General features: G+C 42.3%; 1 protein-coding gene across 1 annotated transcript in view; it reads left to right on the top strand.

The window, feature by feature from the left end:
• clstn2b (calsyntenin 2b) overlaps positions 1-5808 on the top strand; it is a gene marked incomplete at its 5' end in the record, with an annotated part of 375601 nt that extends 369793 nt beyond the window's left edge. Inside the window, 2 exons of the mRNA XM_060897678.1 lie at positions 4645-4820; positions 5478-5808. Of these exons, the coding sequence (XP_060753661.1) occupies positions 4645-4820; positions 5478-5666 (365 nt within the window). The remainder of the gene's footprint in view (positions 1-4644; positions 4821-5477) is intronic.
• Positions 5809-14923: the final 9115 nt, after the last annotated feature.

Here is a 14923-nt window from a genome sequence, read left to right as displayed (position 1 = left end):
CAGTGAATGTTCACATCATACATCAGACTTGGTGAAAAATGTAACCTCGGTGACTGACTGACACTGGAGGAAAAAAAAAAAAACATCCAGAGTGCAGCAATGGGCAGAAACACTTTAGACCTCGTTGATGAGTGAGAGAGACCAGAGGATAATGGTTAGACTGGTTCCAGCTGACAGGAAGGCTACAATAATACAAAGAATCACTATTTACAACCGTGGTGAGCAGAAAAGCATCTCAGAATGCATAACACATCAAACCTTGAGGTGGATGAACTACAACAGCAGAAAATCACATCAAGTTCTACTCGTGTCATTGGAAACCAGTGATCTGTGGTTACAGTGGGCACAGGTTTATTGAAAGTGTGCATTTTAAGACTGGAAAAAAAGAGTGCATGAACATTGAACGTGTACAGGTGTTCCGAATAAAGGGTTTGGTGAGTATTTTTAATAGATAAGACCCTGGGCGGCATGGTGGCGTGGTGGTTGGCACGGTCGCCTCACAACAAGAGGGTTCTGGGTTCGAACCCAACGGCCGGCGAAGGCCTTTCTGTGTGGAGTTTGCATGTTCTCCCCGTGTCTGCATGGGTTTCCTCCAGGTGCTCCGGTTTCCCCCACAGTCCAAAGACATGCGGTTAGGTTGACGTAGGGTAGCCTTCGGCTGGGGTGCCCTTGCGCAAGGTACCTAACCCCTGACTGCTCCCCGGGCGCTGTAGTGTGGCTGCCCACTGCTCTGGGTGTGTGTGTGTTCACTGCTTCAGATGAGTTGAATGCAGAGGATGAATTTCACTGTGCTTGAAGGGTGCATGTGACAAATAAAGGTTTCTTCTTCTTCCTTTAATTATCCAATAAACCCCTTTTTTTCTGAACATGTGCACCAGAATAGAATAGAATAGAATAGAATAAATCTTTATTGTCCACCAAGATGGAAAATTATCTTTGGCTCACCAACAACACACATTTCAACAACACAACTTGACAAACAGCAACACAGACAACAAACACAAAGGGTTGTCTCATCTCATTATCTGTAGCCGCTTTATCCTGTTCTACAGGGTCGCAGGCAAGCTGGAGCCTATCCCAGCTGACTACGGGCGAAAGGCGGGGTACACCCTGGACAAGTCGCCAGGTCATCACAGGGCTGACACATAGACACAGACAACCATTCACACTCACATTCACACCTACGGTCAATTTAGAGTCACCAGTTAACCTAACCTGCATGTCTTTGGACTGTGGGGGAAACCGGAGCACCCGGAGGAAACCCACGCGGACACGGGGAGAACATGCAAACTCCACCCAGAAAGGCCCTCGCCGGCCACGGGGCTCGAACCCGGACCTTCTTGCTGTGAGGCGACAGCGCTAACCACTACACCACCGCGCCGCCCCACACAAAGGGTTGTGCAAAATAAAATAAAGAAAAAAGACAAATAGAAATGATCAGTGTCTGTGGATCACTCACTTTGTTGAGTTAAGAATACTAATGGCATTTGGAATAAAATATTTTTTTAATACACTTTTAGCCAGAGGGGCCCTATAGGGCCTTCCAGACTTCAGAAGCTCAAATTGGCAAAAAAAAAAAAAAGGGATTGAAAGTGTCTGCCACTAATCTTGTAGATTTCCTCCTCAGCCTTTCAGTGTAGAGGTGAGCTAGATGTTTTGGGGGTTTTCCCACTATTTTGCTTGTCATTGACAATCCTATTTAATTTATTTTTGCACTTAAGTGTCCGAACCAAGCAGGGAGATGGAATGTTAAGGTACTCTCAATACGTGTTGTATACACAAGCTCTAAAATCTGACGGCTAACACCAAAACAGCTCAATCTTCTGAGAAGGTTGAGTCTCTGAGAACGCTTCTTAAAAATATAATCTGTGTTCTCAGTGAAACACAGCCGACAGTCAAGAAATGTGCCAAGACATTTAAAAGTTTGCACAGTTTCAACACACTGACCATCGAGTGAGACTGGCTCTGTTGTCAGGCCTTGCTTCTTACAGAAGATTAGCTCCTTTGTTTTTGTCACATTTATTTCTAACTGGCTGTTATTACACCATGCTCCCAGGGCCTTCACATGGGCGCAGTAGGTGGCCTCACCAGAGGGATCATTTTTCTGAAACAGGCCAACTGAGGCCATGTCATCCACATATTTAATCAATTTAACAGTGTCATTATTAAGAGCAAAATTATTTGTAAATAAAGAAAATAAGAGTGATACAACACCGCCTTGCGGACAGCCTGTGCTTATAGTAAGCACTCCTGATTGAGTGTCACCAGCTGATACCCTCTGAGGGTAAAATAAAAGATTGCATATACTAAGATTTGAAGTACTATACAGGGGGCTGCCAAAGTAGGTATACAGTAAGGATTATTCCAGTATTACCAGTATTATAATAGTGGTGCTAGGTTTCATTTACAACCCCGATTCCAAAAAAGTTGGGACAAAGTACAAATTGTAAATAAAAACGGAATGCAATAATTTACAAATCTCAAAAACTGATATTGTATTCACAATAGAACATAGACAACATATCAAATGTCGAAAGTGAGACAGTTTGAAATTTCATGCCAAATATTGGCTCATTTGAAATTTCATGACAGCAACACATCTCAAAAAAGTTGGGACGGGGCAATAAGAGGCTGGAAAAGTTAAAGGTACAAAAAAGGAACAGCTGGAGGACCAAATTGCAACTCATTAGGTCAATTGGCAATAGGTCATTAACATGACTGGGTATAAAAAGAGCATCTTGGAGTGGCAGCGGCTCTCAGAAGTAAAGATGGGAAGAGGATCACCAATCCCCCTAATTCTGCACCGACAAATAGTGGAGCAATATCAGAAAGGAGTTCGACAGTGTAAAATTGCAAAGAGTTTGAACATATCATCTACAGTGCATAATATCATCAAAAGATTCAGAGAATCTGGAAGAATCTCTGTGCGTAAGGGTCAAGGCCAGAAAACCATACTGGGTACCCGTGATCTTCGGGCCCTTAGACGGCACTGCATCACATACAGGCATGCTTCTGTATTGGAAATCACAAAATGGGCTCAGGAATATTTCCAGAGAACATTATCTGTGAACACAATTCACCGTGCCATCCGCCGTTGCCAGCTAAAACTCTCTATAGTTCAAAGAAGAAGCCGTATCTAAACATGATCCAGAAGCGCAGACGTCTTCTCTGGGCCAAGGCTCATTTAAAATGGACTGTGGCAAAGTGGAAAACTGTTCTGTGGTCAGACGAATCAAAATTTGAAGTTCTTTATGGAAATCAGGGACGCCGTGTCATTCGGACTAAAGAGGAGAAGGACGACCCGAGTTGTTATCAGCGCTCAGTTCAGAAGCCTGCATCTCTGATGGTATGGGGTTGCATTAGTGCGTGTGGCATAGGCAGCTTACACATCTGGAAAGACACCATCAATGCTGAAAGGTGTATCCAGGTTCTAGAGCAACATATGCTCCCATCCAGACGACGTCTCTTTCAGGGAAGACCTTGCATTTTCCAACATGACAATGCCAAACCACGTACTGCATCAATTACAGCATCATGGCTGCGTAGAAGAAGGGTCCGGGTACTGAACTGGCCAGCCTGCAGTCCAGATCTTTCACCCATAGAAAACATTTGGCGCATCATAAAACAGAAGATACGACAAAAAAGACCTAAGACAGTTGAGCAACTAGAATCCTACATTAGACAAGAATGGGTTAACATTCCTATCCCTAAACTTGAGCAACTTGTCTCCTCAGTCCCCAGACGTTTACAGACTGTTGTAAAGAGAAAAGGGGATGTCTCACAGTGGTAAACATGGCCTTGTCCCAACTTTTTTTAGATGTGTTGTTGTCATGAAATTTAAAATCGCCTAATTTTTCTCTTTAAATGATACATTTTCTCAGTTTAAACATTTGATATGTCATCTATGTTCTATTCTGAATAAAATATGGAATTTTGAAACTTCCACATCATTGCATTCCGTTTTTATTTACAATTTGTACATTGTCCCAACTTTTTTGGAATCAGGGTTGTAATACTAACATTTTGTGCAAACGTTTTGTTTTTCATTACTGTATACCTACTTATACAGGGGGCTGCAAATCATTTCCAAAGTTTGTTTGTATGTGGGAATCATATTAAGTCAATAAAAACGTGTCTTCCACATGAATTTATGAAGTTTTATTCCGAGCTTTCAGCCCTACAGTCCATTATCAGGGATCATTACTTTCCATTCTGTCCCTGATGATGGACCGTAGATCTGAAAGCTCGGAATAAAACTCCATAAATTCATGTGGAAGACACGTTTTTATTGACTTATCATTATTTCAACTTAATAGCACATTATTTTCATATATCAATCATCGTTATTTTAAGTTAATACCGTATCTCTTTATAACTACGTTGGAGATGGTTATGTTTTCGCCTTTGTTTGTCTATCTGTTCCCAACGTAACTCAAAAAGTAGTGAACGGATTTTGATGAAAATTTGAGGAAAGGTGAGCCATGGGCCAATTATTAGATTTTAATGAAAATCCGACTCTGTGGCTTGGCGGATCCGAGTCTGCGCTCGACAGTGTCTCCTAGTTTCAAGCTGCCATTATTTTGACTTTCAATGCTTGTGTATAAAGGATAATCCTCTCTCTTGAGTTAATTCTTCTTTCTCCAGATGTGTCCAGTGTAGTGATAGTGGTGTGTGTTGCTGTTCTGATGGTGGTGGTAGTCTCCGTTATCTACCAGCTTTACCTCAAACACGTCCAGGATGTCCCGGATGCACACGCACAATTAAAGGAAGAGAAAGACTTGGATCTCTCAGCCCTAACAATTACTGTGAACCCACTGGAGGTAAGAAGGGCAGTGATACACTGATGATAAAAATAATTCTGTAACTGACTTTAACGTGTGAATTCTTGCAAAGCCTCAGATGAGTTTGGATGGCTGTGAACAGAATGTGTTGCAGTCTTTAGATGAAACCACTGCCTTCCAGCAAAAGCTGGATTTGGAATGGAATAGATATCTCAAAGTGTGTTTACAAAAAAGGATGTAAATTTAGATCCCGAATGAACAAGACAGACTTAACAGTGATGAGGAAAAACTCCCCGAGATCACAACCAGACTCAACATAGAACCTGAACCATCTTTCTGGAGGACACCAGATAGTGGGGTTATGAATCATCAGGGGTAAAAGAGCAAAGACAAACAGTACTAAATGTGCCGCAAGGATGTGTTCAGTATGAGTAGATTGTAAATACGAGTCCTGAGATGACTGCAGGGCAGTTTTTATGATTACAGCAGCGGTCCATAGGCATCAGACTACAGTATCTAGCTGTGATCATCCTTGGGAATTGTAAATTGAGACTCAAAAATCTTGTAGGTGATCCTTCATGGATACCCTAAACAGCAGAAAGTCCAGAAACTCCAAGCAAAAGTAGAGCATCCGGAGAAAATCAGTGGAATATACTAATAATTGTATAATTTTGTGTGTGTATCTGTGTTGTGAAGAGCTTTGAGGAACTCCAGCCAGCAGAAGAATTAACTGAAGAAGAAGTGGAGGATGAGGAGGAAGATGACGACGACATCACTAGCAGTGAATCAGACAGTGATGAAGAAGACGCTCCAATTCCCAGCATGCAACCACAGCCAGAAATGCTGAGCAAGTTACACTGGCCAAAGGCATCATTGCACTGCTGAGAACACCTTCACACATACATTTCTCTCACACACACACACCCTTCATGCTGAAACAGGAATAAAAGAGATCCACTGAGAAGAATTTTCCAAGCCTGTACCACAGTCACAAGAGCAGACTTCTGATTGGCCGTGATGTTAAAAAAAAAAACTGCGAAGGGGACACTAAACATTATTTCAGGTGGTTTGAAAACAAATTTCGCCACGGAGAGCTACAATATAGTACGCTATATGCCCAAAAGTATGTGGACACCTGACAATCTCACCATTATTTGAGTCTTCGCCAAACTGTTACCACAAACCTAGAAGCACACAATTGCATAAAATGTCTTTGTATGCTCTAACATTAAGATTTACCTTCCCGGGAACTAACAGGCCCAAACCTGTTCCAGCATGATAATGCTCTGGTACACAAAACAAGATCCATGGTTTGCCAAGGCTGGAGTGGAAGATCTCGAGTGTCTTGTACAGAGCCCTGACCTCAACCCGACTGAACACCTTTGAGCGTGTTGAATTGAAACACCAACTGTATACTAGGCTTTCTCGCCTCTCGTGGCTGAATGATCACAAATCCTCACGGTCATGCTCTAAAATCTAGTGGAAAGCCTTCCCAGAAGAGCAGAGGTTATTATAACAGTAGAGATAAACTAAATCTGGAACAAGTACAATTGGGTTTGATTAGTCAAGTGTCCATATACCTTTGATTATATAGTATGTGTCGTCTAAGGTGGCTGATTCAGGTGAGAAAGTCATGAGATCATTTTGCTACAATGCCATGATGACATTTTTATCCAATAATTGTTAAAAAAAAATTATATATATATATCTGTCTGAAGCACAGAACAAGGGTGAAATGATGTCTGAGAGGCTTATGTAACTGTATGGAGGCTCGGTGAGTCATATCTAGATTAATTTCAATCATTACTGTCGTCTTGCCAGTATTTTATATAAATCAGTTATGTGTTAGAAACTACAGAGCAAATAGAAAGTTGGAACGTCACGTCATTATTCATTAGGAACAGATCAGATGTGTAGTAGTCAGATGACCCTAAAAATGATGAAAACTTGGGTTTTTCTAACAATAACATACTTTGACACATCTAATTTAAGAATCCCCCCCCCCCATTATTGTCTTGACTGCCTGGCTGCAGAGAGAATGACTCAGTTTAACAAATGCAGTGGTTTGATGAATTCAATTGTTTTATAGCTATATGCTATAGCGAAATGGACATAAGCCTCATCGATCCAGTTTGTGATGTGATCCGATCCCAGCTGTCAAATTGTCATTGTTCGCCCGCACCATCACGTCGTCATCAAAACAAAGAAGCGCTCTTAGAGAGACAGTACAAAATGGTTAAATGACCTAATAAAAAGACCATCAGGAATGGAAATTTAGCCAACTGAACAGACTGAATGATTCACGATCATGCCCTCACTGATGTTACAGTGAAGAGAGATCAGTCGAGTGAAGAGAGGACATCAAGGCTTGTGTTTAAAAAGCATGAGCGAATTGAACCTAATGTGGATGATGCTGATAATCAAAATGAGAACTCATTTCCCATTGTAAACTTATTCTTTAAAATTTGGCAGTAATGTTTCTCCCTCATGAAATCACACCTTAAAATACTTTAACTTCTTTTGTTTGGTACGTTCAAATAAGTCACCACATGAATGTGTATAGCTTTCAGAGCTATACTTAGTGGAAAATGTCAAAAAATTGACCATGTGTAGGCTTTTCCCAGGCCACCAGACATACATAGACTCCGCACCCTGTTCTTTACGTCATTTTACCACCTTTCAACACCCGACATCGACATGATCATCGCAACTGAGGAATTTCACTATTCATCAGAAGTCCATTCACCTTGAATAACTACTACTATCCATCAATCCATTATCTCTAGCCGCTTATCTTGTTCTACAGGGTCGCAGGCAAGCTGGAGCCTATCCCAGCTGACTATGGGCGAAAGGTGGGGTACACCCTGGACAAGTCGCCAGGTTATCGCAGGGCTGATACACAGAGACAAACAACCATTCACACTCACATTCACATCTACGGTCAATTTAGAGCCATCAATTAGCCTAACCTGCATGTCTTTGGACTGTGGGGGAAACCGGAGCACCCGGAGGAAACCCACGTAGACATGGGGAGAACATGCAAACTCCACACAGAAAGGCCCTCGCCAGCCGCTGGGCTTGAACCCAGGACCTTCTTGCTGTGAGGCGACAGTGCTAATTACTACACCACCGTGCCACCCTAACTACTACTACAATGTTTAAAACAAGCGAATAAAATGTTAAGGGCAGCCAATGGGCTAAGTCAACAAATTATACCTAAAAAGTAGGTTTAGCTGATGAAGTGGTAACTCATGAAGATCAGTCACCCAAGTCATGTTGGGGCAAGGTTTCAATCGTCAAAGTTTCAGCTGTTATCTGGGGCTTTATCAGATCCACTGAATGGTGGGAAATGTACCAATGTTTAAGCACTGTGACAAAAACCTGCGCGATCCATCATAAGGCTCATAAAACATCAGGATCCAGAGCCATATACTGGCATGAAGCCACTAATGGCACATCATTGGTGTTATAAATAAGCAATGGGTACTGACTGTTCAACAATGGTCTATTTTACTCTTTTGTTTCAAACCCAGTTGGGTTTTCTGTCCTGGAGGTATATGTAGCTATCTCTAAGGCCCTGTCCACACGGCAACGGATTCAGATGAATCTGATAAAATTGTTTATCGTTTCGGCCTGGCGTCCACACGGCACCGGCGTTTTGGGTGCCCCAAAACGAAATCTTTTGAGAACGGGTTCCAGAGTGGAAAAATCTGGCAACGGCGCCGTTGCGAAGTCGTCTGGATGAGTAGAACGGATTTGTTTACGATGACATCACAACCACATGACTGTCAGTGCTTCACGCCGGGTAGAAGTGTAACGAACTCGATGCGAGTTGTCAACAAATCCTATAACTTGGTTCATGAAATGCGCTTACAAAATATTTTCACTGTGAATATTTATTGTGTAATGGTGCAAAGTGAGAGAGAGAGAGAGAGAGAGAGAGAGAGAGAGAATAGCCCTTAGGGCAGAGTCTTTAGTCCAAACACTGCAGAAGTACTGAGTATAACCAAACCGCGCACCACCCGTGCGCTTTCCAAAAACAAACAATCCCGCCAGCAAAAATAGGGGAAAAAAAAAAAGGAGCGATCTCACCTCTTCAGATGTTGGTTTAAGTCCGACAATACATTCCTCAAAAAGGGTGTAGAAGAACAAAGTAATCCATCAACGTGTAGCATTCAATTTATTCCGGACCATTAAAGAATTCTGGAGGATATCAGAATGTTGGCGTACCGGCTTCCATCTACCCCCATTCATTCGTCTTTCCGCGTCTTTCGTTTTACGCTACTGATTAATAATCAAAACTTTGTGGCTGATGCTACAGAAGAAGGGGTTTATGTGCATGTGTCTACTCCTATTGTTCTGGTGTCTCCGATGGGACCGTCTTACAGCGCACGTAGAGGTGTGGCATGTGTATTGCATCGTTTTCAGCGAGCATTGCGTTGCCATATGAACCTGATATTTTACTGATCCGTTGCCCATGTGGACGCAATATTTAAAAAAAAAAAAATCTCGTTGCCGTGTGGATGTAGCCTAAAAGCCCTACTCCATTAATTAATGCAATCTGCACTCAGATAAGTGGAGAAACATTTTCATGATTGTAGCTACTACTACTACAAGCCATGCACGTGCTATAAAACAAGCTAATGATAATCAAAAACGGTTTCATAATTCAGCTTAGTGACATGACTCAATACCATAAATTATGAGCAGGAGATATTCAAAATCACTGCAGGCACGTTTGATAAAAATGTCTCAGCGTTCTGATGCAAACACTGCCCCAGACTCCGAAAGCTTCCATTACAGGAGTGTATTCGGTCACCCTCGTTTTATAACCACTGTGCTCCATTCCTGCCTTGAATCACCTAGTTATTAAATCAGGCACCTATTGCTCAACCAGGGCTGCACGATAAATCATATTGTAATCAGGATCATGAGTTGTCATTGATGCAAGAATGAAACTGGGATATTGGTGAGGAAGTTAATTAAACGGCTTCATGGCAACATTGTAAAATCTAATTACAGGCATTTTTTTTTTAATTATGTATGAGTACCTTTTACACGGTATGGCGAGCTGACCTAGTGGTTAGCGTGTCCGCCTCTTGACCAGGAGATCGTGAGTTCTACTTGCAGTCAGGTCATACCAAAGACCATCATAAAAATTGTACCTACTGCTGTCTGGCAAGGCACGCTGCAATACAGATGCGATTGTGGAGTCAAACTCTTGCGGTTACCAGAGGACTAGCCCCCTAGATGTATAGGCGAGAAATTAGTGCTGCCTGATGCGCCTTAACAGTCTGGGGTGGGTTTCCCAAAAGCCTCTTAACGCTAAGAGCATCTTAACTAGGAGAGTGTTCATTGTGCTGCTTGCGCTACCATTTAACGATCATCTTTGTGCTGCGATGCTTTTGGGAAACTCGGGCCTGGTTAGTACTGGGACGGGAGACTGTCTGGGAAGACCAGCGCATGGCGTGGGAAGGACTTTAGAGTTTAGACCTTTTACATACCGTAGTACTCTGTGATTTAAAAAAAAAAAAATACTGATGTTGAAATGAGTAACTGACTGAGTTTTCAAGCATGGGCATCAAGGGAAGTCATGGCCTAATGGTTGGGGAAGCAGCTTTGGGACCAAAAGGTCACCGGGTCAATTCCCTGGACCAGCACGAATGGCTGAAGTGTCCTTGAGCAAAGGTACCTAACCCCCAGCTGCTCCCCAGACTGCTCTGGGTATGTTGGACGTCGCTCTGGATAACACCGTCTGTTAAATGCCTGGAATGGAATGGAACTGGTTGATCAGTGTCTTTAAGAGCTTGAGGGAGGCCAACCTGAGCATGCAGAGCAATATCAGCAAGCATAGTCCGTAAAAATGAGTACAAGTTCCCGCAAGCAAAGTGTCGACCCTGATGAGTAAGGAGAAAGCAAGTGCTCGCAGAACTGAAGTGGTCTCAGTTTCTTTGCTCTCTCACCTCATTGCTCCATTTACACCTGAGAATACCTTCATGTGCAGGCAGTTCACCTTACCTTGAGTTTGTTTTTAATGACCGCACATGCCCAGAACTGCATCCGAAATGGGAAATTTGTTCTTAGTGGATCTTTATATAAAGGAAATCAAGTTTACATCCAAACACACAATACAAACACAACACACACACACACATACCTTCTATTAGAGACTCCTGGCTGTATTTTGACTCCTTTTGTGATGAGTGGAAAAGTGGAACCACTCTGCGAAGTTCCTGAAACCCTTTTTCCATCCTCTCCATGGCTGTCAGGGTGAAACCTGTGGACTCTTTCTTGTGAGCTAAATCCTGGTCTTAATTACAAAAGTCAGTTCCTGCTTTGGATCAACGTGTGATTGTTACCTTCTTTCTTAAATGAGACGCGGGACAACCGGTCACTGTTTGGCCAACCTGCTAATTGGGAACTAAGTAGTAACATATTTTACATGGATTCATTGACACTTGCTGGGCTCAGTAGCACCTTTTAGTGTCATATAGTGTCAAATACAGTTATGCAGGGTAACCCAAAACACCTGTAGAGCAAACTACTGGAGGTAATGTAATGTAATCTTTGCTGTATCTCTAGCATATGTCTGATTAGCATGGGCAAGAATTTAATGGAAGTATAAGGGTAGTTGATAAATTTTTTTTTTTAAATTCAACCCTGCCAGGATAAAGAACTTGTCATCTTCAGTAATGTTTTCCATTCTTTCCTTCGTACAGGGAAGTTTTCTTGCCTGGGATATCTCATCTCATCTCATCATCTGTAGCCGCTTTATCCTGTCCTACAGGGTCGCAGGCAAGCCGGAGCCTATCCCAGCTGACTACGGGCGAAAGGCGGGGTACACCCTGGACAAGTCGCCAGGTCATCACAGGGCCGACACATAGACACAGACAACCATTCACACTCACATTCACACCTACGCTCAATTTAGAGTCACCAGTTAACCTAACCTGCATGTCTTTGGACTGTGGGGAAAACCGGAGCACCCGGAGGAAACCCACGCGGACACGGGGAGAACATTCAAACTCCGCACAGAAAGGCCCTCGCCGGCCACGGGGCTCGAACCCGGACCTTCTTGCTGTGAGGCGACAGCGCTAACCACTACACCACCGTGCCGCCCTGCCTGGGATATTTAACAGTTATTCCACGAAATCGAGTCGTACATGAGCTGATAGCTGACGAGGCGCTGACGAGGCTATAAGCCATGTACGATGAGATTGATTGGAATAACTATTTTATTTTATCCACATTCAATGGATTTTGAGAAACAGAGCATTTTTATTTTTAGCAAATTCGATAAATAAAAACTTCATGCAAAACGAACGACAAAATCATTTCCGCTTAGAATGTAAACAAACCGGTGAAATGACAGGAGCAAATTTGTGAAAAATGCAATAATTATTGATGAGTAAAAAAAAAAAAAATTTCATATTTCATTGCTTTTTGGATTTTCGGGGGGGGGTGTTTTCGAGTAGAATTTTTATTTCGTCTTCGGTTGGTTCAGCAACATGATCCACCATTTTCTTCTTTTGCCAAACCAACTTAAAGGTGCATTACCGCCACTGACTGGGCTGGAGTATGAAACAGGAGATAATGGGGTGGGTACTATTTTCTTTTAGCCATTTCTGTTTCTTTTAAATACTTGATAAAGCGATATATCCGACTTGATGCACTCCGCCATTTTGTTTTTCTCTACTCACGGTATATGAGCCGATATCCTAGTAGTAGAGTAGCCAATCATAGTGCGTGAATGCTCATATCCAGTGAAAGTGGATAGAATAATTAAACTCGTACCACACTGCTGTTGACGTAATTATTCACATTGCTCAGACGGTGTTGATTAATTTTAATTTAGTTGATTAATTGCTGTAACCCTAGCTGTGTAATAGGCGAGAGGCGGGCTATGGAAACGGAGATGGGCCACGTGGCGTGGGAAGGACTTTTACCGCGTCCATAGAAATTATGAAGGCAATTAGCAGTCAGGTGTTGCTGATCAAATGAATTTGATGAATTGATCATCAGCACTGGGCGGCACGGTGGTGTAGTGGTTAGCGCTGTTGCCTCACAGCAAGAAGGTCCGGGTTCGAGCCCCGTGGCCGGCGAGGGCCTTTCTGTGCGGAGTTTGCATGTTCTCCCCATGTCTGCGTGGGTTTCCTCCGGGTGCTCCGGTTTCCCCCACAGTCCAAAGACATGCAGGTTAGGTTAACTGGTGCTAGAGATAATGTAATGAGATGAGATGAGATGAGCAGAGCAGTTCTGGCTGCAAGACAAATCACTGGCTTATATTAAATGCACTCGTTCTAATACACTACCATTTCTGTACTAACTTACACAATGACTTATGTACCAGACGTACCACATAAATGGATTTGAAATGCATGCAATCATTGATTATGGATGGAGTCTGCAGTGTCAGCACTTTTATAACGTTCAAGGATGAGCTGCATTTGTCTCATTAACCCTGAGAGACAGACTGGCAAAGGAACAGCTAGATTTGAATACGTTCCACAACCTTAAATGTAACTACAGCAAATTGTTCTTTAATTTTTTTTTTCCAATGGTGTCGTATAAGGGAAATGAAACCCATTTGGACATGCTGTTACTGGTAAACCAATGTCAGGATTGTTCCTTGATTATTTTCCTCGAACGGCATATCCCGAAGTGTGTTATCCTTCAATTATGCTACAGATACAGCAGATAGAGATTGTGTTGACAACACCGTGGTCTTGCTCTCCGGTAACACATGGTGGCCCTTTACTAACTTCAAGCCCTGCAAATGAAAACGTAGTCACTGGATAAACAGCATGTTTTTAAAAGTCCTGTTGTCATATTATACCACCGTACTGAACTCATGGCACATGCACCTATCTGTAACATATCAGGAATAGTTTTGTCCTCTGTAGTGACCTTTCTTCCCCAAACTACAGGCAACAAGTCAACCTGAAAAAAACAAAAAATAAAAAAATAAATAGGAAAAAAAAAAAATCAGTGTACAGTAATGCATTCATTTCTATGTAGTGTTTGTACTGACATTAAACTGCAATCTGGTGTTTGAGAGAACGTCATCGAGGTTGTCGTCATTTCTCTGTGCTGTTGCTGTGCTCACTGTCTGTGGTTTTTCAGACACGTTCTCCCCCCCCAAGATGATGAATGAATAAAATGTCCTTTGTAAACAGATTCTGTCTTTGTATGTACCGTACACACTTGCATCTTGGTTCATCTGCATAAACCCTGCTGATGTGAGTCATATTTTTCCATACAAACACACTTCACAGGGGCTATCTGTGTGTGAGAGACACAGGAGGAGAAAATAACACATCATGCAGTACAAGAGCATGTGGATGCTTACCTGTGTTTGTGAACTAGTCCCTTCACTGTTGCAGGTTACGTGTGTGCGCGCGTAACAGAGAGAAAGAAACATCCAGGAAGAAATGAAGTCAGTAGAGCTGAAAGTATTTTTATTCTGGTTATTTTTTTTTTTTTTAAATGTGTATCCAGTTGAGATTTGCTCCCTTTCTTGGTGGTCAGTGCCACAATTTTTCTTTTTTGGTCCATAAATAAAGATTTGTTTGGGGGGGGTTGTACGTACTTCTTGTATTATTATTAGCAATCGTATTTTCCTTCTATAGGGAAGAAAAAAGGAATGTTGTCCTAAATGTTTGACCTGTATTGCAGACCAAGTGGTTAACTTTTGTGGAAATATGGCGCCACCTCATGGAAGACTGCAACTAATAACTGTTTATAGGACAGGAACAGCAAGAGGGACATTTGCAAAAAAAAAAAAATCCAGTTGAAGAATTCCTGTTTAGTTTTATACGTCCAATAGAAAGAGGACACAAGAGGAGGAAAACAGGAAGCAAGACCAAGGTAGGTGCTGGAGAGGACAGATTTAGTGTACCATTAGTCTTGACCAACGGTGGAAAGAGTCCAAACCATAGACTTGAATAAAAGTACGACTAACATGGTCGTAATTCACTTAAGTAGTCAAGAAAGTTATTCAACAAGTTATTTTAGTTTCAAAAACTAAGTACTTAATATTTTCGTAATTGAAGTGACCCAGTTAATTTAAAAGAGTGACATGGTGGCGCAGTGGCTGGTCATATCGTCCGAGTCCAAACCTGCCGCTCGACGAGGGTCTTTCC

The sequence above is a fragment of the Neoarius graeffei genome, chromosome 17, assembly GCF_027579695.1.
Source record: "Neoarius graeffei isolate fNeoGra1 chromosome 17, fNeoGra1.pri, whole genome shotgun sequence".
NCBI lineage: Eukaryota > Metazoa > Chordata > Actinopteri > Siluriformes > Ariidae > Neoarius > Neoarius graeffei.
The sequence above is the reverse complement of the archived record's forward strand: the minus strand, read 5'-3'. Positions and strand labels throughout refer to the sequence as shown.